The sequence below is a fragment of the Bos taurus genome, chromosome 11 (assembly GCF_002263795.3).
Source record: "Bos taurus isolate L1 Dominette 01449 registration number 42190680 breed Hereford chromosome 11, ARS-UCD2.0, whole genome shotgun sequence".
NCBI classification, from domain to species: Eukaryota; Metazoa; Chordata; class Mammalia; order Artiodactyla; family Bovidae; genus Bos; species Bos taurus.
In genome coordinates, this window is record NC_037338.1 from 106,143,414 (window position 1) to 106,163,075 (window position 19,662).

The following is a 19,662-nucleotide window of genomic DNA, read 5'->3' on the forward strand; positions in this document are numbered from 1 at the left end:
GTGGGCAGTGGGCCCTCGGCATAGCAGGGGGTGGTGCGGGTTGGGGCCCCCGGCCTGGGGAGTAGTGGCTCAGAGGTCACCGACTGCTGGATGGAAACACGCTGCCCAAGCCACATGGAGGACCCAGCAGAGACACGGTCTGTGCGCCTCGGGCCACTGCAGGGACCCTCCCGACACAGCTGTCCCCCAGACAAGACAGACAGATGCCCCGACCCCTGGGCCCTCACAGCAGGGCAAGGCCTCCCAGTGCAGCCCCCGGAAGGTGACAGTGAGGCCCTGGGGACATGGTGGGGGCTCACCCGCGTGTAGGTGTTGAAGCTGTGCAGGATCTCCCAGCCCCAGTCCTGGTACTTTCGGTCGCCCGTGAGGCGGTACAGGTAGAACAGGCTCTCCACGGTCTCGGGCCGCAGCAGGTTATGTCTGTCGGCCGCCTGGGGAGGCACATGGGCTCAGGAGGTGCCTCCCGGCACTCCCATCTGGCCCAGCCCTGGGCCCAGCATGGCTCACCTTCACCTGAACGTCCTTAAGGATCTTTGTGTGGTGGAGGTTGAAGTGTGCGGTCTCGGGGCTCAGCCCCGTCTCCATCTGACGGTACATCTGGTAGCAGGTGTCCATGAGTGCCTGGGCCAGCTCCATGTGCTCAGCAGGCAGGCCATGGTGGGCACCCAGAGCCAGTGTCCCAGGCAGGAAGCACACCAGGTGGTCCTGAAACCACAGCGTCACCTCAGCAGCAGGTCCAGCGCCGTCAGGCCTCAGACAGGGGACTGGGCTGCGGGCCAAGCACCTGGGGCCCCACACGGGCAGGGGAGCAGCTTCTGGAAGGACCACCTCAAAGGCTGACAGAGCCCTGGCTGCAGGAGAGCAGGACGGGGTGCAACTGGGAGTGGGGGTTCCCCGAGAGCGTGGAAGGAGAGACTCGGGGCAGGGCAGGGGACCTGGAGGAGGTGGGGGCTCCAGGGTGGGGGCCCTGGCACCCCACAGACCTCAGCTCCTCCTGCTGCTCTCACGGGACACCCACATCCACCCGGGACCGCCCCGCTCCACGGCCAGGATCACGAGGTCCCCCCGGTCGTCCCCACTCAGAGCCATCAGATGTCAAGCACAGAGGCCGGGTCCCCACGCTGCCTTGAGGCCGCATCAGGGAAACACCCTCCCACTCACCATCTTGGCGCTGAAGCGGCCGTGGTTGAGCTCCCCCACGAAGGTCAGCTTCCTGGGCTCAGACCTGGCGAGCAGGTGCTTCCTGATCCCGTCCACGGCTTCCAGGTAGTCTTCCAGCAGCCTATGCAGACCAGCGGGGCCTGTGTGCTCTGGCCAGGTGGGCGCACAGCCCTCAGGTCCACAAACAGGGCTGACCCCGAGCTCCTGTCCCCGTTCTGGGATCTATGAGGCCCGGCCCTGCCAGCCCCATGGGGTCAGCCTGAACCAGCCTGCGGGCTCCCAGTCAGTGACACTTCCTGGGCCACAGTCACCCCCAGGCTTGAGGCTTGAGAGGATCCCAGCACCCCACTGGGGTTTATCTCTTTTATAACTGAACAAGGAGTGACCAGGCTGCTCCCTGGGAATGTGTGAGTTTTCAGTGTCAAAGTGCTAAGCGTGAGGAGGCCCACATGGTCCTGGCTGCCTCCCGCCGGAGCCGACGACTGAGCAGCCACAACCCCAAGGAAGACCCCTGTCTGCTCACCCCGGTGGCCGGTCCTTGCTCTGCATATAGGATGAACAGAAACACCCTTCCCCACAGAGGGCCCCGCCACCCCGAGCCCAGGGGGCCACCCCGAAGGCAGAGAAACAGGCCTCACTGCCGCTCCTTCTTCCCGCCCTGGATCCACTGCTTCAGCAGGTACTCGTAGTAGCTGTCGGCCCTGGCGCCCAGGGTGAACATGCCCAGGTGGGTGAAGCTGCCGCTGTTGGTGTTGATGAACATGGGCACCAGCCCGTCCAGCTTCCCGTGCAGGGCATGCACACGTCTCGTCACCTCCTCTGCAGCCTCCTGGGCAGACGGTGGGGGCGGTGAGTGGGTGGGCCACACGGAGAGGCTGTCTTCTGAGACAGTGCCCGGACGGCCGACCGTGGGGCTGAACTCGTCCCCGAGACCCTTCCCAGCCTCCACCCGGGACAGTGTCTGAGGCCACAGCTGTGGGCCTGGGACCCCTCTTGAGGATTGCTGAGTGCTCCCACTTCCTGCAGGGCTGGCAGGCACATCTGTTTCCCAGCCCAAGGTTGCTACTCATGATGACAACTGCCCCAAAGTCCTCCGCCACCGGGGACCATCTATTCCCTCTCAAGACCCATCCCGCCTGGGCTCCTATCCAGCCAGGGCAGCACGTGTGTGTGTCCCCAAGGCTCTGTGCACATTTCCTCTCAGTCGTCAGTGTGCACACGTCCCTGGAGGGAGCTGCTTACTCCTCTGCGATCTCGCAACCACCGAGACATGGCAACGTGTGTCTGCAAGCGACCCTTATGAGCACGTGGCTCATTGCACACGCAACTGCCCTCGGGTGTGTGGGAACCTCACGTGAACGGTGCGTGTTCCCCTCCATCACTAGCAGGGGCTCGCTGACCTAAGGTGGCACCTGGCAGGCCACACTTCATCCCAGGATCAGAACACAACGCCTAATCCACAGGCAGCACAGCAGAGAGACCGCCTCTGTGAAGATGAAACTCTCTCGTGCATCTAAGGACACCATCCACGCTGGAAACATGCAAAGTACAGACGGGAGAAAAGTATTTGCTGCATATGTGATTCAGGATTACTGTTCAGAATGTATAGAGAATTCCTCCAACTCAACAACAAAAAACCCAAACAACCTGATTCACATGAGGGCAAAAGATTTTCATAGACGTTTTGCCAAAGAAGACATACAAATAAGCATGTGAAAAATGTGTAACATCATTGATCACTAATGAAATGGAAGCAGGTACCACAGGAATCAGATATCACGTCACGCTGACTCCAATGGCCACTACCAACCAACCACACAAAGAAGAACCCAGAAAACAAGAGCTGCAAGGACGTGTAGCAAGTGAAGCACCTGTGCACGGCCGTGGAGACCAAATGGTAACCGCCTGGGACAGTGGGGTGGCGCTTCCTCAAGAACACCGGACACTGAGTGACCTCACGCTCTCACGGTTTCAGTTCTGGGCATTCTGTCTAACAGTGCGTCATTACAGCTGTGTTCAGAGCGCATCATTCACTATAACCACAGTGCGGAAGCAAACCAGTGTCCGTTGACGGATGAATGGAAAAGCAGTGTGGTCCATCTGTGTAATGGAATATTATTCAGTCTTCAAAAGGAAGGAAATTCTGCTGTTACTCTGTGGGTGAGCCCTGCGGACACTACGCTGCATGAAATGAGCCAGACTCACAAGGAGAGACGCCGTATGGCTCCACCTATATGACAGACCCTGAACGGCACGCTTCATAGAGACAGAAGATCTAATGAAATGAGTCAGTATGTCATGCATGCAGAGCTTCGGCTCATCAGATGACAAAGTTCTGGAGATCTGTTTCACAGCTGTGTGAACAGATTGAACACTTATGAACTGGATGCTTCAAGATGGTTTTATGATGGCAAGTTTTATGTTACATGATTTTCTTACCACAATAAGAAAAGAAAGAGGCAACATTTTAAAAAATGAAAGTATTTTTCATGGAGACAGAAAGTAGATGCTCATGTCCAGGGCCTGGGAGAGTGGAGAGTTACTGTCTAGCTGAGGACAGGGGGTCAGTTTGGGGAGGTGACGGTCATGACGGCTACACGCTGGTCTGGCTGTGCTTGACGCCACAGGACTGTGCACAGAGAGGAGTCCTTGTGCTGTGTTCTGTGCTCTGTGTTTTTTAAGAAAGCGATGACAGGTAGAGGACTTTCAGATTTGGTATTCACTTTACATTCATTTAATAATGCATATTGACATGGCTACAAAATAGAAGAAAAAAGACTCAAGTGTAGATGCTGTGGGTCTGAATTCCCCATCTCCCACTACCTCTGATCTTGTATAAGTAACCAGCACCCTTCCTGCCTCAGTTTCTCCAGTTTCAACTGGGAAGGGCTACGGTGACTGCAGCAGGAACTACATAAGCGGAAGCCTCTCACTGCCCAAGCTGCTCAGAAAGGCAGAGCGGGGTGGGAAATGAGGGTCCACAGGACTAGTGTGGGTCCAACCCACTCAGGTGCTGTCTGTTCTCTGGGCTCAGATGGCAGGGTCCCCGGAACATTTGAGGGAGGCATTTGGGCACCAAGGAAGCCTGTAGTGGATAGAAGCTCACTTGCAGACTGCTGTGACTACAGCAATCCCTGACACCATTGAGGCCTTTTTCCAGTCCAAGTCTTCAAATTGGGACTTTTTCCCTGGGAGGAAGACTCGGGGGTCAGCACTGCCCCGCCCCCCATACCAGGAGCCAGGCCAGCACCCCACTCCAGCTGCCCACCCGGGACACTTGTGTGCAGGGCCCAGTCTGGATGCCAAAACGGGATGACGACGACGTCACCTACGCTGACCTGGCTACGAAACCCAGAGCTCCAACACACCCCGTGGCACTCAGCCACAACACAGCAGGCGGCCCTCGCCACTGCAGGAGGGCACAGGACAACAGCAAGTGGACAGCAGGCCATGCCGAGCGGCAGGACACGCCGTCAGCTGTCGGGGCCCCGCAGGCCAGGCAGAGGACTCGGCCTCCAGTCAAGGCCTCTCCCATCTGCGCCTCTGGCGTCACCAGAAAATGCGATTCTGCAGGAGAACGTGGGACAAGAACCAACACCGACGCGAGTCTCGTGGCCCAGCACCCACAACCACGCAGACCTGCACTCGCCTCCACGAGCCGGAGACGGCCCCGCAGAAAACCCGCAGCAGCCGGGGGCAGAGCCCCCCCATACCTGAAATTTCTTATCCCCCGTGAGACGAGAGAGCTCTCGGAACTCCAGCTGAATGCTTGTCACCTCAGCCACCGTGCTATCAGAGGTCCATCGGGGTGGGTGAGCAACTCCAGTGCCAATGTTTACCATGGAGTATGGAATCTTAGAGGGTGTTCGGAAGGCAGGCATTAACCGATTTCCAAAATCCTCCTGACACACAACACAGCGATGAGTCAACGATTCCTGCTGCTCGGCGGCCTTGTCTCCACGACACGATGGTGAACCCAACACCCCTTTTCATCTAATTCCGTGGACAGACCCGAGTATGCTGGCTTCACCTGACCCAACCCTGGCCAGCTACAAAAACCGAGCTGGACTCAATTCGTTCAGAATGACCTCACGGGCAGGCAGCAGGCTGGCACAATGCTGCTTCAGCCACCCACGTGCTCGGAAACAGACGCCAGAGCGGGAGGAGACAGAACCGGAAACAAACGCCCGCCACAGCCTAATCCCGTGACTGCTGAGCACTTGAGACCCCAGTCCCCCCAGGACGCGAGCAGACCCAACGCCGGGACACTCACAGCCTTCTTCAGGAAGAGGATGTCCCCAGATAGGTGGAAGGCACTCAGAAGCCCCCCCAGGATCCGGATTGTGCTCTCAAACAGGTTGACGTCCACATTTTTCCGAAACCGTAACTTCTTTGACACCCACTTCCTGGCTTCTTGAAATTCTACCACGTGGAACAGCAGAGACACAGGAACAAATGAACAGGCCAGCCTTTCCTGGCCGCGCCCTCGGGGCTCTGCACACCCCGGCAGGGTTCCGACATCACCTCCTCACGCAGGAGGGGGGCCCAGGAGTCCTCCAACCGCACAGAAAACATGGGGCCAGCGTGCAGCTGGGGGAAGGCTGTGCAGCGTGAGCACAAGTGCTCAACGTCAAAGCCACGCTACAGAGAAGCATGAGAGAGTGAGTGGCTGGAGGCCTGCAGTGCAAGTGTTAGACGGAACAGGGCCGTGCGCGCCAGTTCAGAAATACCCAGGACACGCCACCCGTCTCACCCTGTCTCCACCGACAAGGCCTGAGGGAGACTCGGGGCGCGGCCGGCCACCGCGTCGGATCACATGCCGCCTCCCCCCACAGGGCCCTCCTGACCGCCAGAAACACGGGCTGCAGACGCCCCTGGACTCCACCCTCCACCACGCTCGGCGCTCTGCAGGAGGCGCAGGGCGCACGGATGTGTGAGGACAGAGAGCTGCCCGCGGCCAGCACAGCCACGCTGGCAGCCAGGACAAGGGGAAGCACAGCCCAGCAGGACACAGCGTGTGGTCGCCTCCCAGACCAGGCGCGCTCGGGCCCGAGGGTCACGCGCGGCGAGCTCGAGCCCACCACAGGGACGGGCAGGTACCTTTCTTTAGCCCCAGAATCCACATGGTGTCCAGCGCGTCGATCAGCGTGAGGCCGAGGCCAAACCACTCGCTGAAGGACCTGGTCAGGGGCTTCAGCTCGTCGTGGCCCCAGGCGAACTTGCGGTATCCAGCCCACGCGTGGAGGAAGGCGTCTACCACAGCCTTCTGGCGCTCGTTCTGGGGGGCTGGGAGGAGGAAAGCAGGGTGTGGGCACCCAGGCAGACCTGCCCTGTGGCCCCACAGCGAGTGAGCCTGCCGTGGGGGCACCTTAGGCTGCAGTGAAGGCCCAGCTGAAGATGCCACCAGCCCAGGCTGGTCAGCCTGCACCAGGTCCCAGCAGGGACCCCCCTCCAGGAAACAGCGAAGGAGCGAAAGCAGAGGACCCAGTGTGCCTGGTGTGCAGTCTGGTTTGTGGACATCAAACGTGACGGGTGCTGGTGACCCGGACAAGAAGGCATCTGGTGGTGCCTGTGTTCAACCCAGTCAGCTGAGGGTGCTTCCGAGGAGGAGAAAACGGAGCTGACACCTCAAGGCTGATCAGATGCCTCCCGGGGCTTGGAGCACGTCAGCGGTGGCTTCTCGCCCCGTGTGAGGGAACTGCGTGCATACACAGGGCTACTGCACAAGGGGACACCAGGCGTGCACGCTGCCCCACGTGCAGCCCGGCGTGGGCGAGGCCGACCGCTGTCCATACCCACACGCAGTCATCCATTGCTAACCCCGCCCTGTGTCCCTCAGGGCCGTGGCCACAAGTCCCCCTCCTGGCTCCCTGGTTCTCCTGGGGGACTCCAGCGCTGGAAGCAGAGGGTCCCAGCCAGGCTGCAGACTCAGTTCTCCGGTCAAATGGGCAGAGGACAGACCGCCATCTCAACGGGGACGTGAGGACCACAGTGTGCAGGCTGCATGGGGCTCACTGAGCCCAGCCACCCACAGGCCCTTCACCTCTCGCGCTGGAGCCTGAGGACTCTGCACATCTGCCCAGAGCCATCGGCCTGGGGCCATCCCCAAAGGACAGAGGTGCACAGCAGCACCCAGGCCTGTCACCGGGACACAGGCGGAGAGGCCAGCCTCCTGCATGTGTAACTCCTGCAGCTGCAGCACTGGACGCGGGGAACAGCCGCAGAGGGGGCGGACGTCGTCACCAAGGCTCTGGAGAGTGCCTGACCCCAAGGACCCCCGGTGCCCGTGCTCCACGGGAAGGCAGGAGCTGCACAGCCACCCCACTCTCCAGCGTGCACAGCGCTGCGCCCTCAGAATGAATGCCAGCTGAGGCCCAGAGGGCGCAGGCGGCCCTTACTTCGACTGGCCCGAATCCTTAGGGCCTGCTGCTGAAAAGGCCAGCCGAAGAACTCTGCCTTCTTGGGAGGGTGTCTGGGGCCCTGCTCCAGCTTGGTCCCTGCTCCCCTCCACCTGGAGGGAGAGAATCAGACTCAGAGCAGAGGTGGGATTGCTCAGCCTCCCACTCTACACGGGGACCTCGAGTGAGCAGTCCCCGAAACTGCTTCCCACGGGCGCAGTCTGTGACACAGGAAAGCTGTCCTTATGTGTCAGGCGGTTCTCTTTGTTTTTCAGGGAAAAAAACAGCAAAAGAGGCCTCTGGGTTTCCCAAGATCAGACCATCTCTGACGCTCCCGGTACCTGAGGCCGTCTCTCTGCGCCTCTGCTCCCCAGCCAGCCTCGCCCACCACCTCTGCCCTCCTCTGGGCCCGGTCCTGCCTCCTCTCCTGGGGGTCTCCATCGGGCGCTCTAATCTGCAGGTTGGGGGGTCCTCGTCGGAAATGCCTTTGGGGCTTCTGGACAGAGACAAGAGTCACTTGTACAATGATTCCATCCCGCTTCTAGGACGCAGCCCGTCCCGTCAGACCTGGAGCCACATAGGGAGCGCTGTGGACTGGCTGAGCAGCTGCCGTTTCCTAGAGGAAATGCTTTCCACTTTTCATACGATGCGCAGCTTTGGGAGGAGCCCCTTTCTTGTCAGATCCTGGCTCTGACTCCCTGATGGAGGCTCTGCCGATGGGTGAATGTAGCCCTGGAGAGTCAGTTAAGCCCCTGGCCAGAGCGTGTCTGGGAGTCAGACCCTAAGGGTAGCAGGGCAGGGATAAACCACCCCATCTCCGTCGATGGAGCCACAGAGAACACTGCCCAGGCCTGCACCCGGGACTCCCACCTCAGCCTCGGAAGGCTGCGGCAGAGGCGGCCGGTCAGTGACAAAGCGCCGTGGGAGGCCGCACTCATCCTGGCTCCAGCCCCCCAACAGTGGCTGTGACAGCAACTCCTCCAGCTCCCAAGGACACAGACCCGTGAATGGAAAAGCCTCTGGCGGCAGCACCCACGGACACCTTGGGGGAGGATCCGTGAAGACACCCCCTTCCAAGATCCAAACCCCACCGAGCCGGGCCCCCAGGTCACGAGAGTAGGTGCGGCTGAAACAAAGCTCCATGGATGAAGCAGGTCTCGGGGACGAGTGCCGGCATCGGACCCAGAGAGGAGGTGCCAGCGGACTCAGGATGCGCAGGGGCCCCGAGACTCGCTCCACAGGAGACGTGGATGTCCACGCCTTCATCCCAGGCCCCTCCTGGACCCCAGAGTCCAGGTCATGGATGCTGAGGTGTGGAAACGTGTCTCTCGGAGGAGAAACAGCCACGTTCTGCTGTCACATGACCGTGAAGTCAACACACAAGAGTGGGCACAGAAGTGACAGAAGGAATGCTCTTGGCTCTAAAGGGAGAAACCGGCTCTCTCACACACAGACCTTCCAGAGAGACGGGGTGAGAGCAGGCAGCCTGTGGGGCTTGAGGCCGGCATCAGTCCCAGAGCCTCTCCCTGGGGGCGCCTGGGCACACCTGGACACCCCAACCCGCAGGAGCGTGCACCTGGCACAGAGCACCCTGGGCGCTCAGAGGCCGGCCGCCCTCCTGGGGTGGGACCTGCCCTGGCTCTGGCTGACGCCTCGCCCTCTAGTCTCCACGTGCTACCCCGCCCCCGCTCGCCCCCCTGGACGGCTCGGGGTTCCCCAGGATGCGACCTCACCCCTGCCCCCACCCCTTCTGGATGGCAGGCACCACGCACCTGCCAACTCCCAGTCCTCCCTGCTGACCCCACTGTGATGCGGAGGCCCCAGAACCTCTGTCTGGGCAGGTCCAGAGTGGAGCCCCCGCCTGACCGCCCCCGGCCAGTAGCTCCCAGAGAAAAGGGCCGGTCTCTCTCACCTCCCAAGGACCCGGAGCAGCAGATGGGCCAAGAGGACAGAGGACAGAATGGCCCTCCTCCTCTCTCCGCGTCTCCTCCATCCCCCCAGCCCAGAGCAAGGAGCCTCAGGTGAAAACCTCAGACACACAGCAGGAAGCAGGATTCTTCCCAGTCCCTCTCAAACAGCCCACGCTGTGCTGAAGCGCCTCTGGCCTGGACCCCAGTTGCGACTCCACCTTCAGTTTACTCCAAGTACCTGAGGCGACAGCCCCGCCACGGCCTCCGGGTTCTCAGCTGCTTTCTGAGGAGCTGGCAAGACGGGGGGATTTGCTGGTCTCATCTGCCCTGCTGCCGCCGACCTGCTGTCCACAGCTAAACAGGAGAATCTATTTTATCTCCAATACGCCTCGAGGCCCAGAGGAGAGTCAAAGGGCGCTGGAAACAGCACCTACACAGCCAGCCCTCCTGGAAAAGGACAGGCTGGGGCCTCTGCAGAGGGCAGGCCAAGGAATTCCAGAGTGGCCTCAGGGAAGCAAAGCCTGCCCATAGCCCCCGCAGCTTCTGTCTTTACCCCACCACAACCCACACACTTGGCCTTTATCTTTCCACTTCGAGGAGGCCCACGGTGGCACACGGGCCATTCACGGGAGCCAGCCGCGGGCTCTGCAGCTTTCCTCCTCCAAGGAGCCGCGAGCAGAACCCAGGAGGGAGCTGCCCCTCCTGCCGGCACCTGCGTTTCCTTCCCAGCACTGCGGTGCGTGTTAGGAAGCGCCTGCAGCGCAGCGCGTGCAGACTCCGCCTGTACCCTCGGACCTGGATCTCAGTGTGAGACGGCCGGGCGACAGGCCGCTTCTCACAGCAGATGTCTGGGAAACAGTCACACACGGCAGATTAACAGCCACCTTATAGCGGGGTGCTGGGAACATTCTAGGCTTCTCCTTATCTCACTTCCCGCCAATGCGTTGAAGTCTGGGCCTCCTGCCGCTGCCAGATCGCTGTGGCACCCCTTAGTCAGCTCTCAGGACACCTGAGGATCATGCAAGCTGGTACCTGTCCACTCGTCGGCCACGTGGACATAGGACCGGAGGCCAAAGAGCATCAGGACCACCAGCAGGAAGAGGACCATCATCCGCTGTAACCTCGACAGCTGCTTCCATTTCTGACGGACAGAGAACGACCATTTTACTGAAAGGAGCACACGGAGCAATCTCTCCCGCCGTGTCAGACTCCGGGAGGATGAGGAGCAATTCCCGAGGCCCAGCATGGGGCTCTGCTGCTTCTGAACCGGGGTCGTTTCCTCCAAGCGGGGGCCGCAGGCTGGAGCGGTACTGCAGCCGACACCTGCACCGGTCCACTTAGAATGAAACCCGTGGGGAGACCTTTTCTGGGCCTGGTATGGGCGCAGAGAATGACTGGCAGCCGGGTGTGCTGGCCGCAGCTCCCTCCCGCCTCACCCTGGCCCTGCAGCCCACTAGCTGGACTCAGGCCCCCACCTCTCCACGGGTACAAGTTCCTTGCATGGCGTTAAAGGCCTCCTGCAAAAAGCAAGTTTTTAAAGGTCCAACTGGGAAAGCCTTGGCATCCCGTGGTTAAGACTCCGAGCTTCCACTGCGTGGGCCCAGTTTGATCTCTGGTTGGGGAACTAAGCTCCTGAGTGCTGCCTGACTCAGTCAAAAAAAAAAAAAAAAAAACCCTCCTGAGAGGCAGGTCCACAACACACTAAAGAGGACAGCGGGCTCTGGTGGTGGCTCCTGGACGCCCCTGATCTGCCAGGCCTTGTAACAGGGCAACAGTGACCCCAGCAGGCATATTTTATTGAAGTGAGATCAGGTTCACAACTTAGGTTCTGGATCAGTGATGTGAAGGACTTAAAAACCACAAGGTCTGTCTGGGGTGAGACATGAGTATGGTTTTTCTTTCATCTTCATGAGGCCATGAAAGTCAGAAATAACAGAATTAAGGTGAGGGAGATCATATTAGGTTTTGTGTGTGTGTGTGTGTGTGTTTCTCCTTTTGGTCTCCTATCAGTAGCTGGACAAAAACCTCCTGATTCGTGGCAGAAGTAAAAGAAAAGCCCCTCTGGGGACATAGGCCTGAGTCAGAGGAAGAAGTTTGTTATAAAGTTTTCAATAATGATGGGGCAAAGTTTATCCAAAGGAAATGGGTTTCTGAATGTCTTAGCTCCAGAGGCCAGCTTGAGGAAGGGGTGACATGACACCGGAGGCATGAGACAGAGACAGACGCTCCAAGGGTCAGCAAGTAGACGTCAGGGGCCAGAGGGATAAATGAAATCCCGCGCACGGGCTCCTCCTTCCTAGGAGCACTCACACACTCAGGGCTCAGGGTGCCGGTGAAGCGCCAGGGGTCAGTTCTGTGTGACCTTAAAGAGTCAAGGGTGGGTGAGTCCTTCGACAGACAGAGGCGCAAGGGGTCTCAGACGGCCCCATCCAAGGCCGCTTTGCCAGAGCCCACCAGAGACACTGGGCGACACAGCGGGCCCTACCGCAGGCCCCGCGGGGCACAGGTTGGGGGCCGGCGCCGCGGCCGGGCTCTGGCAGGGTCTCTTCCCGGGCTCCGCGGCGGCACCGCGGCCCCCGCAGCCGGCGGGCGTGTGCGGGCGCGGCTGCGGGGCCGGGGCCGGGGCCGGGTGGCAGCTGTCCCGCCCGCGGAGGCTGTCTCACGCCGCGCTCCGCGCCCTCCCGGCCCCGCAGGCCTGAGCCCGGCGCCGGCGGACGCTCACCCGCCACGGCCAGCAGGGCCCCCGCGCTCCGCCGCCGTCCGGTCTCCCGCCGGGGCTCAGCGCCAAGGCGCCCCCGGGCGGTGCGGGCCGCGGGTGCATGCCGGCGACCGGCGCTGGCGCCTCAGGGGCCGGGCGGCGGCGCTGCCGGTACGCCGCGTGCGCAGAAGCCCGCCCGACCGTTACCCGGCTCTGCCGGGCGGACGAGGAGCCGCTCTGGTCGAGCCGGTCCCCCGGCGTTCTACGCGCTGCGTCCCCGCCCAGCTCCCCCGCGAAGGCCTGGGGCGACCGGCCGAGCCTTCCCGGGCGGCTCCGCCGCGTGCGCGGGGCGCCCCGAATCTCGGGGTGGACCTGACCCGCTGTCTTCCCGGAGCCTTGGGGTGGGGCTGGGGCCTGGCCGACTGGGCTCAGTGAGGACAGAGGGCTGCAGAGTCAGGCAGGTGGGCCCTCGGGGTCTTCATCGAGTGTGTGTGTGTGTGTGTGCGCGCGCGCGCGCGCGGCACTTAGTCGAGTCCAACTCTGCGACCCCATGACTGTAGCCCACCGGGCTGTGGGCTCCTCTGTCCCTGGAATTTTCCAGGCAAGAATACTGGAGTGGGTTCTACTCCCTTCTCCAGGGGATCTTCCTGATTCAGGGATCCAACCCGGGTCTCCTGCATTGCAGGCAGAGTCTCTGCCGTCACCAGGAAAGCCATTGGACCTATACGTTTGAAAGTCGCTCAGTCGTGCCCGACTCTTTGCGACCCAGAGTCGGTATAGTCCGTGGGATTCTACAGGCCAGGATACTGGGGTGGGTAGCGTTCCCTTCTCCAGGGGATCTTCCCAACCCGGGAATCGAACCCGGGTGTCCCGCGTTGCAGGCGGATTCTTTACCAGCTGAGCCACAAGGGAAGTCCATTGGACTTATTAAAGTTAGTAAAGGGAACCCTCAGTGAATGAAACCCTCAGGGAGGTGCAGTCAGGAGACCAGGAGCGGGAGCTCTATCGCCCTAAGGGGCAGCCTCAGTGGCAGACCCCACAGGAAGGTGCTGACCTACATACGCCCCAGGCAGAGGGAGATTTTCTCCCGGCTCAGCAACCGTTCAGCCAATGAGAGTGCAACAAATAAAAAGCCGCCACACCTCCGGCTCCGGGTTTTCTCCAATGGACCCTTTGTTTAGAACAGCCCCCCTTCTCATCTATGAAAGGGTTTCTTTTGTTCTCAGCACTTGCTGGAAGGTCACTTTAGTTTGTTTGTCTTGGATTCCGGTTCTTAACTGTTCCAGAATAAATCCACGTTGCGGGTAAAATAACTGGCTGTTTCCTTGTTCCAGGTCAACAGCCAGTTACAAACTACGATGGAAGAAGCGCAACAGCAAAGAGCCGTCAATCACAGGCCCCACAGGACGAGCGCACTGCTTCTCCCAGAGGAAGTCACCTCAGCGACTTAGCCCACGAGAAACCATCCTCACCCTGAACTCGCAGTCTTTCCCAGGGAGATTTCATTAAAAACAAAAAAAAACCCCAAACCTCTCACCTTCCTCACTTTTCTCTATAAAGTAACCATTCCTCTCCTTTTTGTTGGACTTACCTATGGCTTTTGCTATAGCCTGCGTGTCCCAAATCGCAGTTCCTGTGATGTTCCAAAGTCCACTTTTGCTGGTAAAATAACTGAGTGCTTATTTCTGAGGTCAGCAGACTCCATCGTCCTCAGGATGCAGCAAAGAGCACTGCATTGCTGTGAGCTTGTTTCCCCTCAACACACGGGGCAAAGGAGGCCTGGGCTGCAGAGGGTTGCTCGATCTGGGGCCCCGCCCAGTGGTCTCTGCAGCCCCTCCCTTGGGCTTTCCAGGTCCCAATGCCCACTCCCCCCATGGGGGAACCCACTGCTTCCTGCCATCCCAGCTATGACCTTCCTGGGCCTCAGGAGGGCTCCCCAGCACAGGCCCCTACTGCCCAGCACCTAGGCCTGTCTGCCCCCGACCCAGAGACCTCCCTCCCTCCTCTCCCTCCTCTCTAGGGGTCATCTCTGGGGCCTCTGCAGGTCTTCCACACACCACTCTGCTGGCAGTTCCAGCCATGCCCTCAGGACTCCTCCCTGTACAATCAGTTACCAGGGAAACGGTGGCATCTGGAGGAGAGTTTGTCATGGTTTCTCACCCTCCCCCCCAAGAGAACTGGTTCAAGGGACAGCTTTTAGACCAGCCCCCAAGGTGCCTGATCCACTAGGTCTTCCCAGGCTCCCCTGCAATCTTAGGAAAGAGCTGGATGGAGCACAGGGAGATTCGTGGGCAGCCCAGATTGGGTTCAGCTCAGCCTGCGGGCTCTCGTTGCCACAGGGCCAGCAGGCTGCTGCCCCTGGACGGACGCAGACCCGGGACACCCAGTGCCGCTCCGCCACTCGCTGGTCAGACAGCGCGCTCGCCAGGCCAGGCTGGATCCCAGCACCTGGTGTTGACTGGAAATCCCTGCATCCTGGGAAAACTGAGTTTGTCCATCTTTCAAAACTCAGTTGCTTCAATTAGCAGCTGTCTGGGTGAGAGATGATGGGGCACGTGGCTCCTAAGGAAGCAGGAGGGAGATGCTTGTAGCCATGGGACCCCCAACCCACAGGGAGCCTCACCCGGGAGAGAGGACTCAGCACGACCAGGGTCTCCTGGTCACGGCGTCCTCGCATCACAGAAGGACAGACATTGCAGGAGACGGCGAGGTGTACCCGAGACCTCTCTGCGCTGAGCGAAACCTCACGTGAAGGTGTAATTATTTGAAAATAAAAAGGCTTTGTGAAAGCAAGCTGTTTTAATAGTTTACCCGACGAACTCGACTTGGGAAAGAGGCTGCCCCGTCGTGGCAGTGAGGAGCCCCTGGGCCGGGCGGGACCCTCAACCTCGGCCTCCTCCTTGGTGACCCTCGTCTGCCCTAGGCCCTCTGCTGGCCTGTGGAGCAGCTGGGAGAAGGCAAGTAAGGCACAGGTTAGAGCCTGGGTGGAGGCACAGCCCTGGGCCTGGCCCTGACCCTGCCGGCACACCCGAGGCGGGAGGCTCACTGCCACTGAAGCCCCCGGGACAGCACCCTTCCTGGGGGAGACGGCCGCACGTGGGCTGGAGGAGCGGGGAGGGGCGGGGCGGGCGGCACTTAGGAGGCTGTTCACAGGAGGAGGGGGCAGGCGCCCTGTGCTGTCCTCCAGGCGGGAAGCGGCCCCAAGCAGCCAAGCCCGTGGAGAGAGACCAGAGGCAGCCGGCTTCTCCCCACCTTGACCAGGCTGAGGGTGTGCAGTGAGGGTCTGTGCCCACCCCTCCCTGGGTGGGGCGGTAAGGAGTGCAGGCACCGTGTTGTCAGAAGCTCCCTGTAGGCTGGGGGCGGGGGGGGGGGGCGCCCTCCACGGGTCCCACTGTTTTCTGGGGGCTGAGGCTTTGGACGGAACTCGAGAGAACTCTGCCAGGCGTGCAGGCCAAGCTTCCCGGAGAGCCAGCTCCGGACCTGCTGTGGGCCTCAGCCGGGCAGGGAAGGGCCGCCCAGCTGTGACCCCCAGGCTCAGCTGCCAGGGAGGGAGGAGCAGCCCCTTCAAACACAGCGCCGTGCAGGGGTTTGGATAAAATGGGAAAATTCCTAAAAAGATACAAATGACCAAAACTGATGCAAGAAGAAATAGAAAATATGAATATATGTATAAGAAAATTCGTTAGTAATTTAACCTCCCTCCAAAAGAAAGCCCAAGCCCAGGTGATGTTGCTGGTGAAGACTACCAAGCACTTAAAGAAGAATTAACACCAATGTTCACAAACTCTTCCAGGAAACAGAAGAGGAGGAAACACTTTCCAGCTCATGCTATGAGGCCAGTATTAATCCAATACCAAGACTGGAAAGAGGAATCACTAGAAAACCACAGACCAGTATCTCCCATTAATATAAACGCAAAAATTCTCTACAAAATGTTAGTTAACAGAATTCAGCAATACACAGAAAACACTGTACATTTTGACCATTTTTTTCAGGAATGTAAGCTTGGTTTAACATCCATAAATTGATGTCATCAGATCAGATTCAGATCAGTTGCTCAGTCATGTCCGACTCTTTGCGACCCCATGAATCGCAGCATGCCAGGCCTCCCTGTCCATCACCATCTCCCGGAGTTCACTCAAACTCATGTCCATCGAGTCGGTGATGCCATCCAGCCATCTCATCCTCTGTCATCCCCTTCTCCTCCTGCCCCCAATCCCTCCCAGCATCAGAGTCTTTTCCAATGAATCAACTCTTCGCATAAGGTGGCCAAAGTACTGGAGTTTCAGCTTTAGCATCATTCCTTCCAAAGAAATCCCAGGGCTGATCTTTAGAATGGACTGGTTGGATCTCCTTGCAGTCCAAGGGACTCTCAAGAGTCTTCTCCAACACCACAGTTCAAAAGCATCAATTCTTCGGCACTCAGCCTTCTTCACAGTCCAACTCTCACATCCATACATGACCACAGGAAAAACCATAGCCTTGACTAGACGGACCTTTGTTGGCAAAGGAATGTCTCTGCTTTTGAATATTCTATCTAGGTTGGTCATAACTTTCCTTCCAAGGAGTAAGCATCTTTTAATTTCATGGCTGCAGTCACCATCTGCAGTGATTTTGGAGCCCAGAAAAATAAAGTCTGACACTGTTTCCACTGTTTCCCCATCTATTTCCCATGAAGTGATGGGACCAGATGCCATGATCTTCGTTTTCTGAATGTTGAGCTTTAAGCCAACTTTTTCACTCTCCTCTTTCACTTTCATCAAGAGGCTCTTTAGTTCCTTTTCACTTTCTGCCATAAGGGTGGTGTCATCTGCATATCTGAGGTTATTGATATTTCTCCCGGCAATGTTGATTCCAGCTTGTGTTTCTTCCAGTCCAGCGTTTCTCATGATGTACTCTGCATAGAAGTTAAATAAGCAGGGTGACAATATACAGCCTTGACGAACTCCTTTTCCTATTTGGAACCAGTCTGTTGTTCCATGTCCAGTTCTAACTGTTGCTTCCTGACCTGCATACAGATTTCTCAAGAGGCAGGTCAGGTGGTCTGGTATTCCCATCTCTTTCAGAATTTTCCACAGTTTATTGTGATCCACACAGTCAAAGGCTTTGGCATAGTCAATAAAGCAGAAATAGATACTTTTCTGGAACTCTCTTGCTTTTTCCATGATCCAGCAGATGTTGGCAATTTGATCTCTGGTTCCTCTGCCTTTTCTAAAACCAGCTTGAACATCAGGAGTTCACAATTCACATATTGCTGAAGCCTGGCTTGGAGAATTTTGAGCATTACTTTACTAGCGTGTGAGATGAGTGCAATTGTGCAGTAGTTTGAGCCTTCTTTGGCATTGCCTTTCTTTGGGATTGGAATGAAAACTGACCTTTTCCAGTCCTGTGGCCACTGCTGAGTTTTCCAAATGTGCTGGCATATTGAGTGCAGCACTTTCACAGCATCATCTTTCAGGATTTGGAATAGCTCAACTGGAATTCCATCACCTCCACTAGCTTTGCTCTCAACAAATTAAGGAAAGAAGAGAACTCCCTAACCTGCTACAATTGCCTGCAAAACCCAATAGCTACTATTGTACTTGACAGTGAAAAATCAGATGCTTTCCCTCTGAGATCAGGAGTACGGCACAGACGTCTGCTCTCACCATTTCAGTCTTGGAACGAGAGGTTCTGTCTTGTTCACTCTCCCAAGAAAGACACAAACAGCTTCCAGACTGGGAAGGAAGAAAGGAGAGTGTCTATTAACACACAGACAATGTGATCCCTACAAAATGCTCAGCAGTTGAGAACAACCAAAAACCTACTAGACCTAATAAACAGATTCCGAAAGCTTACAGACACAAGGTCAATGCTCAAAAGTCAGTTTTATTTCTACATGCATAGTATTGATGACCAGGCTAAAAATAAAGAAAATAATTTTATTCAAAATTGCAGGAAAAAAAACTTGGGAATAAATTTAATGAAATAACTGTAAGTTTTTGTACATTAAAATCTACAAAACACTGCTGAAAATAAAGATATTCTAAATATTAATAATGGATTAAAAGACTCCATTTTTTAAGACTGCAGTTGTCTTAATATATAAATGTACTGCAATCTCTATCAAATCTTAGCAGAAATTGACAAGATGATCCTAAATTACATTTGTAATTACAAAGGACCCAGACTAGCCAAAGCAATCTTGAGAAACAATGAAGCTGGAGAGCTAACACTAGGTGTGCAGAGCTGCAATAGTCACGACTGCGCAGTCCGAGCCAACAAGACACGCGGATCAACGGAACATCGCTGAGAGTTTAGAAACAAACCCTTACACTCATGGTCAACTGGTGTCCTACAAAGATAGCAAGAAAATTCAGTGATTAAAGGACAGCTTTTTTCAACAAATGGTGCTGAGTCCGTTGGATACCTGCATGAAAGGAATGAATTTACCCCTGGCCGTACCCTGACCTTACCCCTGGCCTTCTACCATATAAAGAAAAGCACTCAAAACGGATCATAGACCTAATGTGAGAACCCAAACCACATGACTCTTGGATGGAAACATAAATAAAATCTTTGTGGCTTTGGATTGGGCAAAGATATTTTACATATAGCAGAGTGCAATCAACTACCAAAAAATTTGATAACTGGACTTCATCAAAATTTAAAACTCTTGCACGTTAAAGGCCACATTAAGGTCACAGACTTGGAGAAAATATTAAAAAAACATAAAAGAGCCTTATCTAGAATATAAGACACTTATAACTCAATATGAAGAAGAAAATTAACCCAGTTAATATGGGCAACATATTTGAATAAACATCTCTCCAAAGAAAACATGCAAAAGGCCAATAAGCACCAGAAAAGATGGTAAGCATGGTCAGTCATGAAGGAACACGCTCGATAAAACCACCCTGAGGAACATTTACATTTATTAAAACTCTGCACCCAACAACAGCAAAATGCACAATCTCCTTCAGGTTCATAGAATATTCACCAAGAAAAACCACCTTATGAATCATAAAATAAGTCTCAATACATTTAAGATCACACAATATACGTTCTCTGTAACATATGTGATCCGTAGCAGAAATACATTCAGAGAATTTCCAAATATTTGAAAATTAAACAACAGACTTCTAAATAACCCATAAATCAAAGCAGAAATCACAGGAGAAATTAGGAAAACATGAAACTTAATGAAAACAAAAAACACAGCCTTCAAAGCATTCAGGATTTGTGGCTTAGTGGGAGCTTTATAAGAAAATGAAAAGTCTTGATTCTTGCTTCTAAACACCTCCTAGACCTGGGTATGTCCATTCCTCGTGGTAGTACCACAATTCTCTCAGCTGCTCAGGACAGTAACTCCGGAGTTATTCTTGGCTCCTCACCTTCTTGTCCCCTATCTTGTCGCATCTGTGTCTCTACACTGGAACACGAATTATCCCAGTAACTTCCTGGGTGGCCACCCGCTTCTGCTCTCATTATCCACACAGCAGCCGGATGGTCCTCT

At 56.6% G+C, this 19,662-nt stretch overlaps 1 protein-coding gene across 1 annotated transcript in view; it reads right to left on the reverse strand.

The window, feature by feature from the left end:
• The window catches only part of LOC100336900 (mannosidase, alpha, class 1B, member 1), a 31,638-nt gene that overhangs the window by 5,741 nt on the left and 6,235 nt on the right, over positions 1-19,662 (reverse strand). The window contains exons 4-15 of the mRNA XM_024999733.2: positions 12,192-12,594; positions 10,502-10,610; positions 9,708-9,823; positions 7,901-8,055; positions 7,560-7,672; positions 6,262-6,447; positions 5,435-5,583; positions 4,875-5,063; positions 1,800-1,990; positions 1,162-1,282; positions 508-705; positions 300-431 (exon numbers count right to left, since the gene is read on the reverse strand). Of these exons, the coding sequence (XP_024855501.2) occupies positions 300-431; positions 508-705; positions 1,162-1,282; positions 1,800-1,990; positions 4,875-5,063; positions 5,435-5,583; positions 6,262-6,447; positions 7,560-7,672; positions 7,901-8,055; positions 9,708-9,823; positions 10,502-10,610; positions 12,192-12,594 (2,062 nt within the window). The remainder of the gene's footprint in view (positions 1-299; positions 432-507; positions 706-1,161; positions 1,283-1,799; positions 1,991-4,874; positions 5,064-5,434; positions 5,584-6,261; positions 6,448-7,559; positions 7,673-7,900; positions 8,056-9,707; positions 9,824-10,501; positions 10,611-12,191; positions 12,595-19,662) is intronic.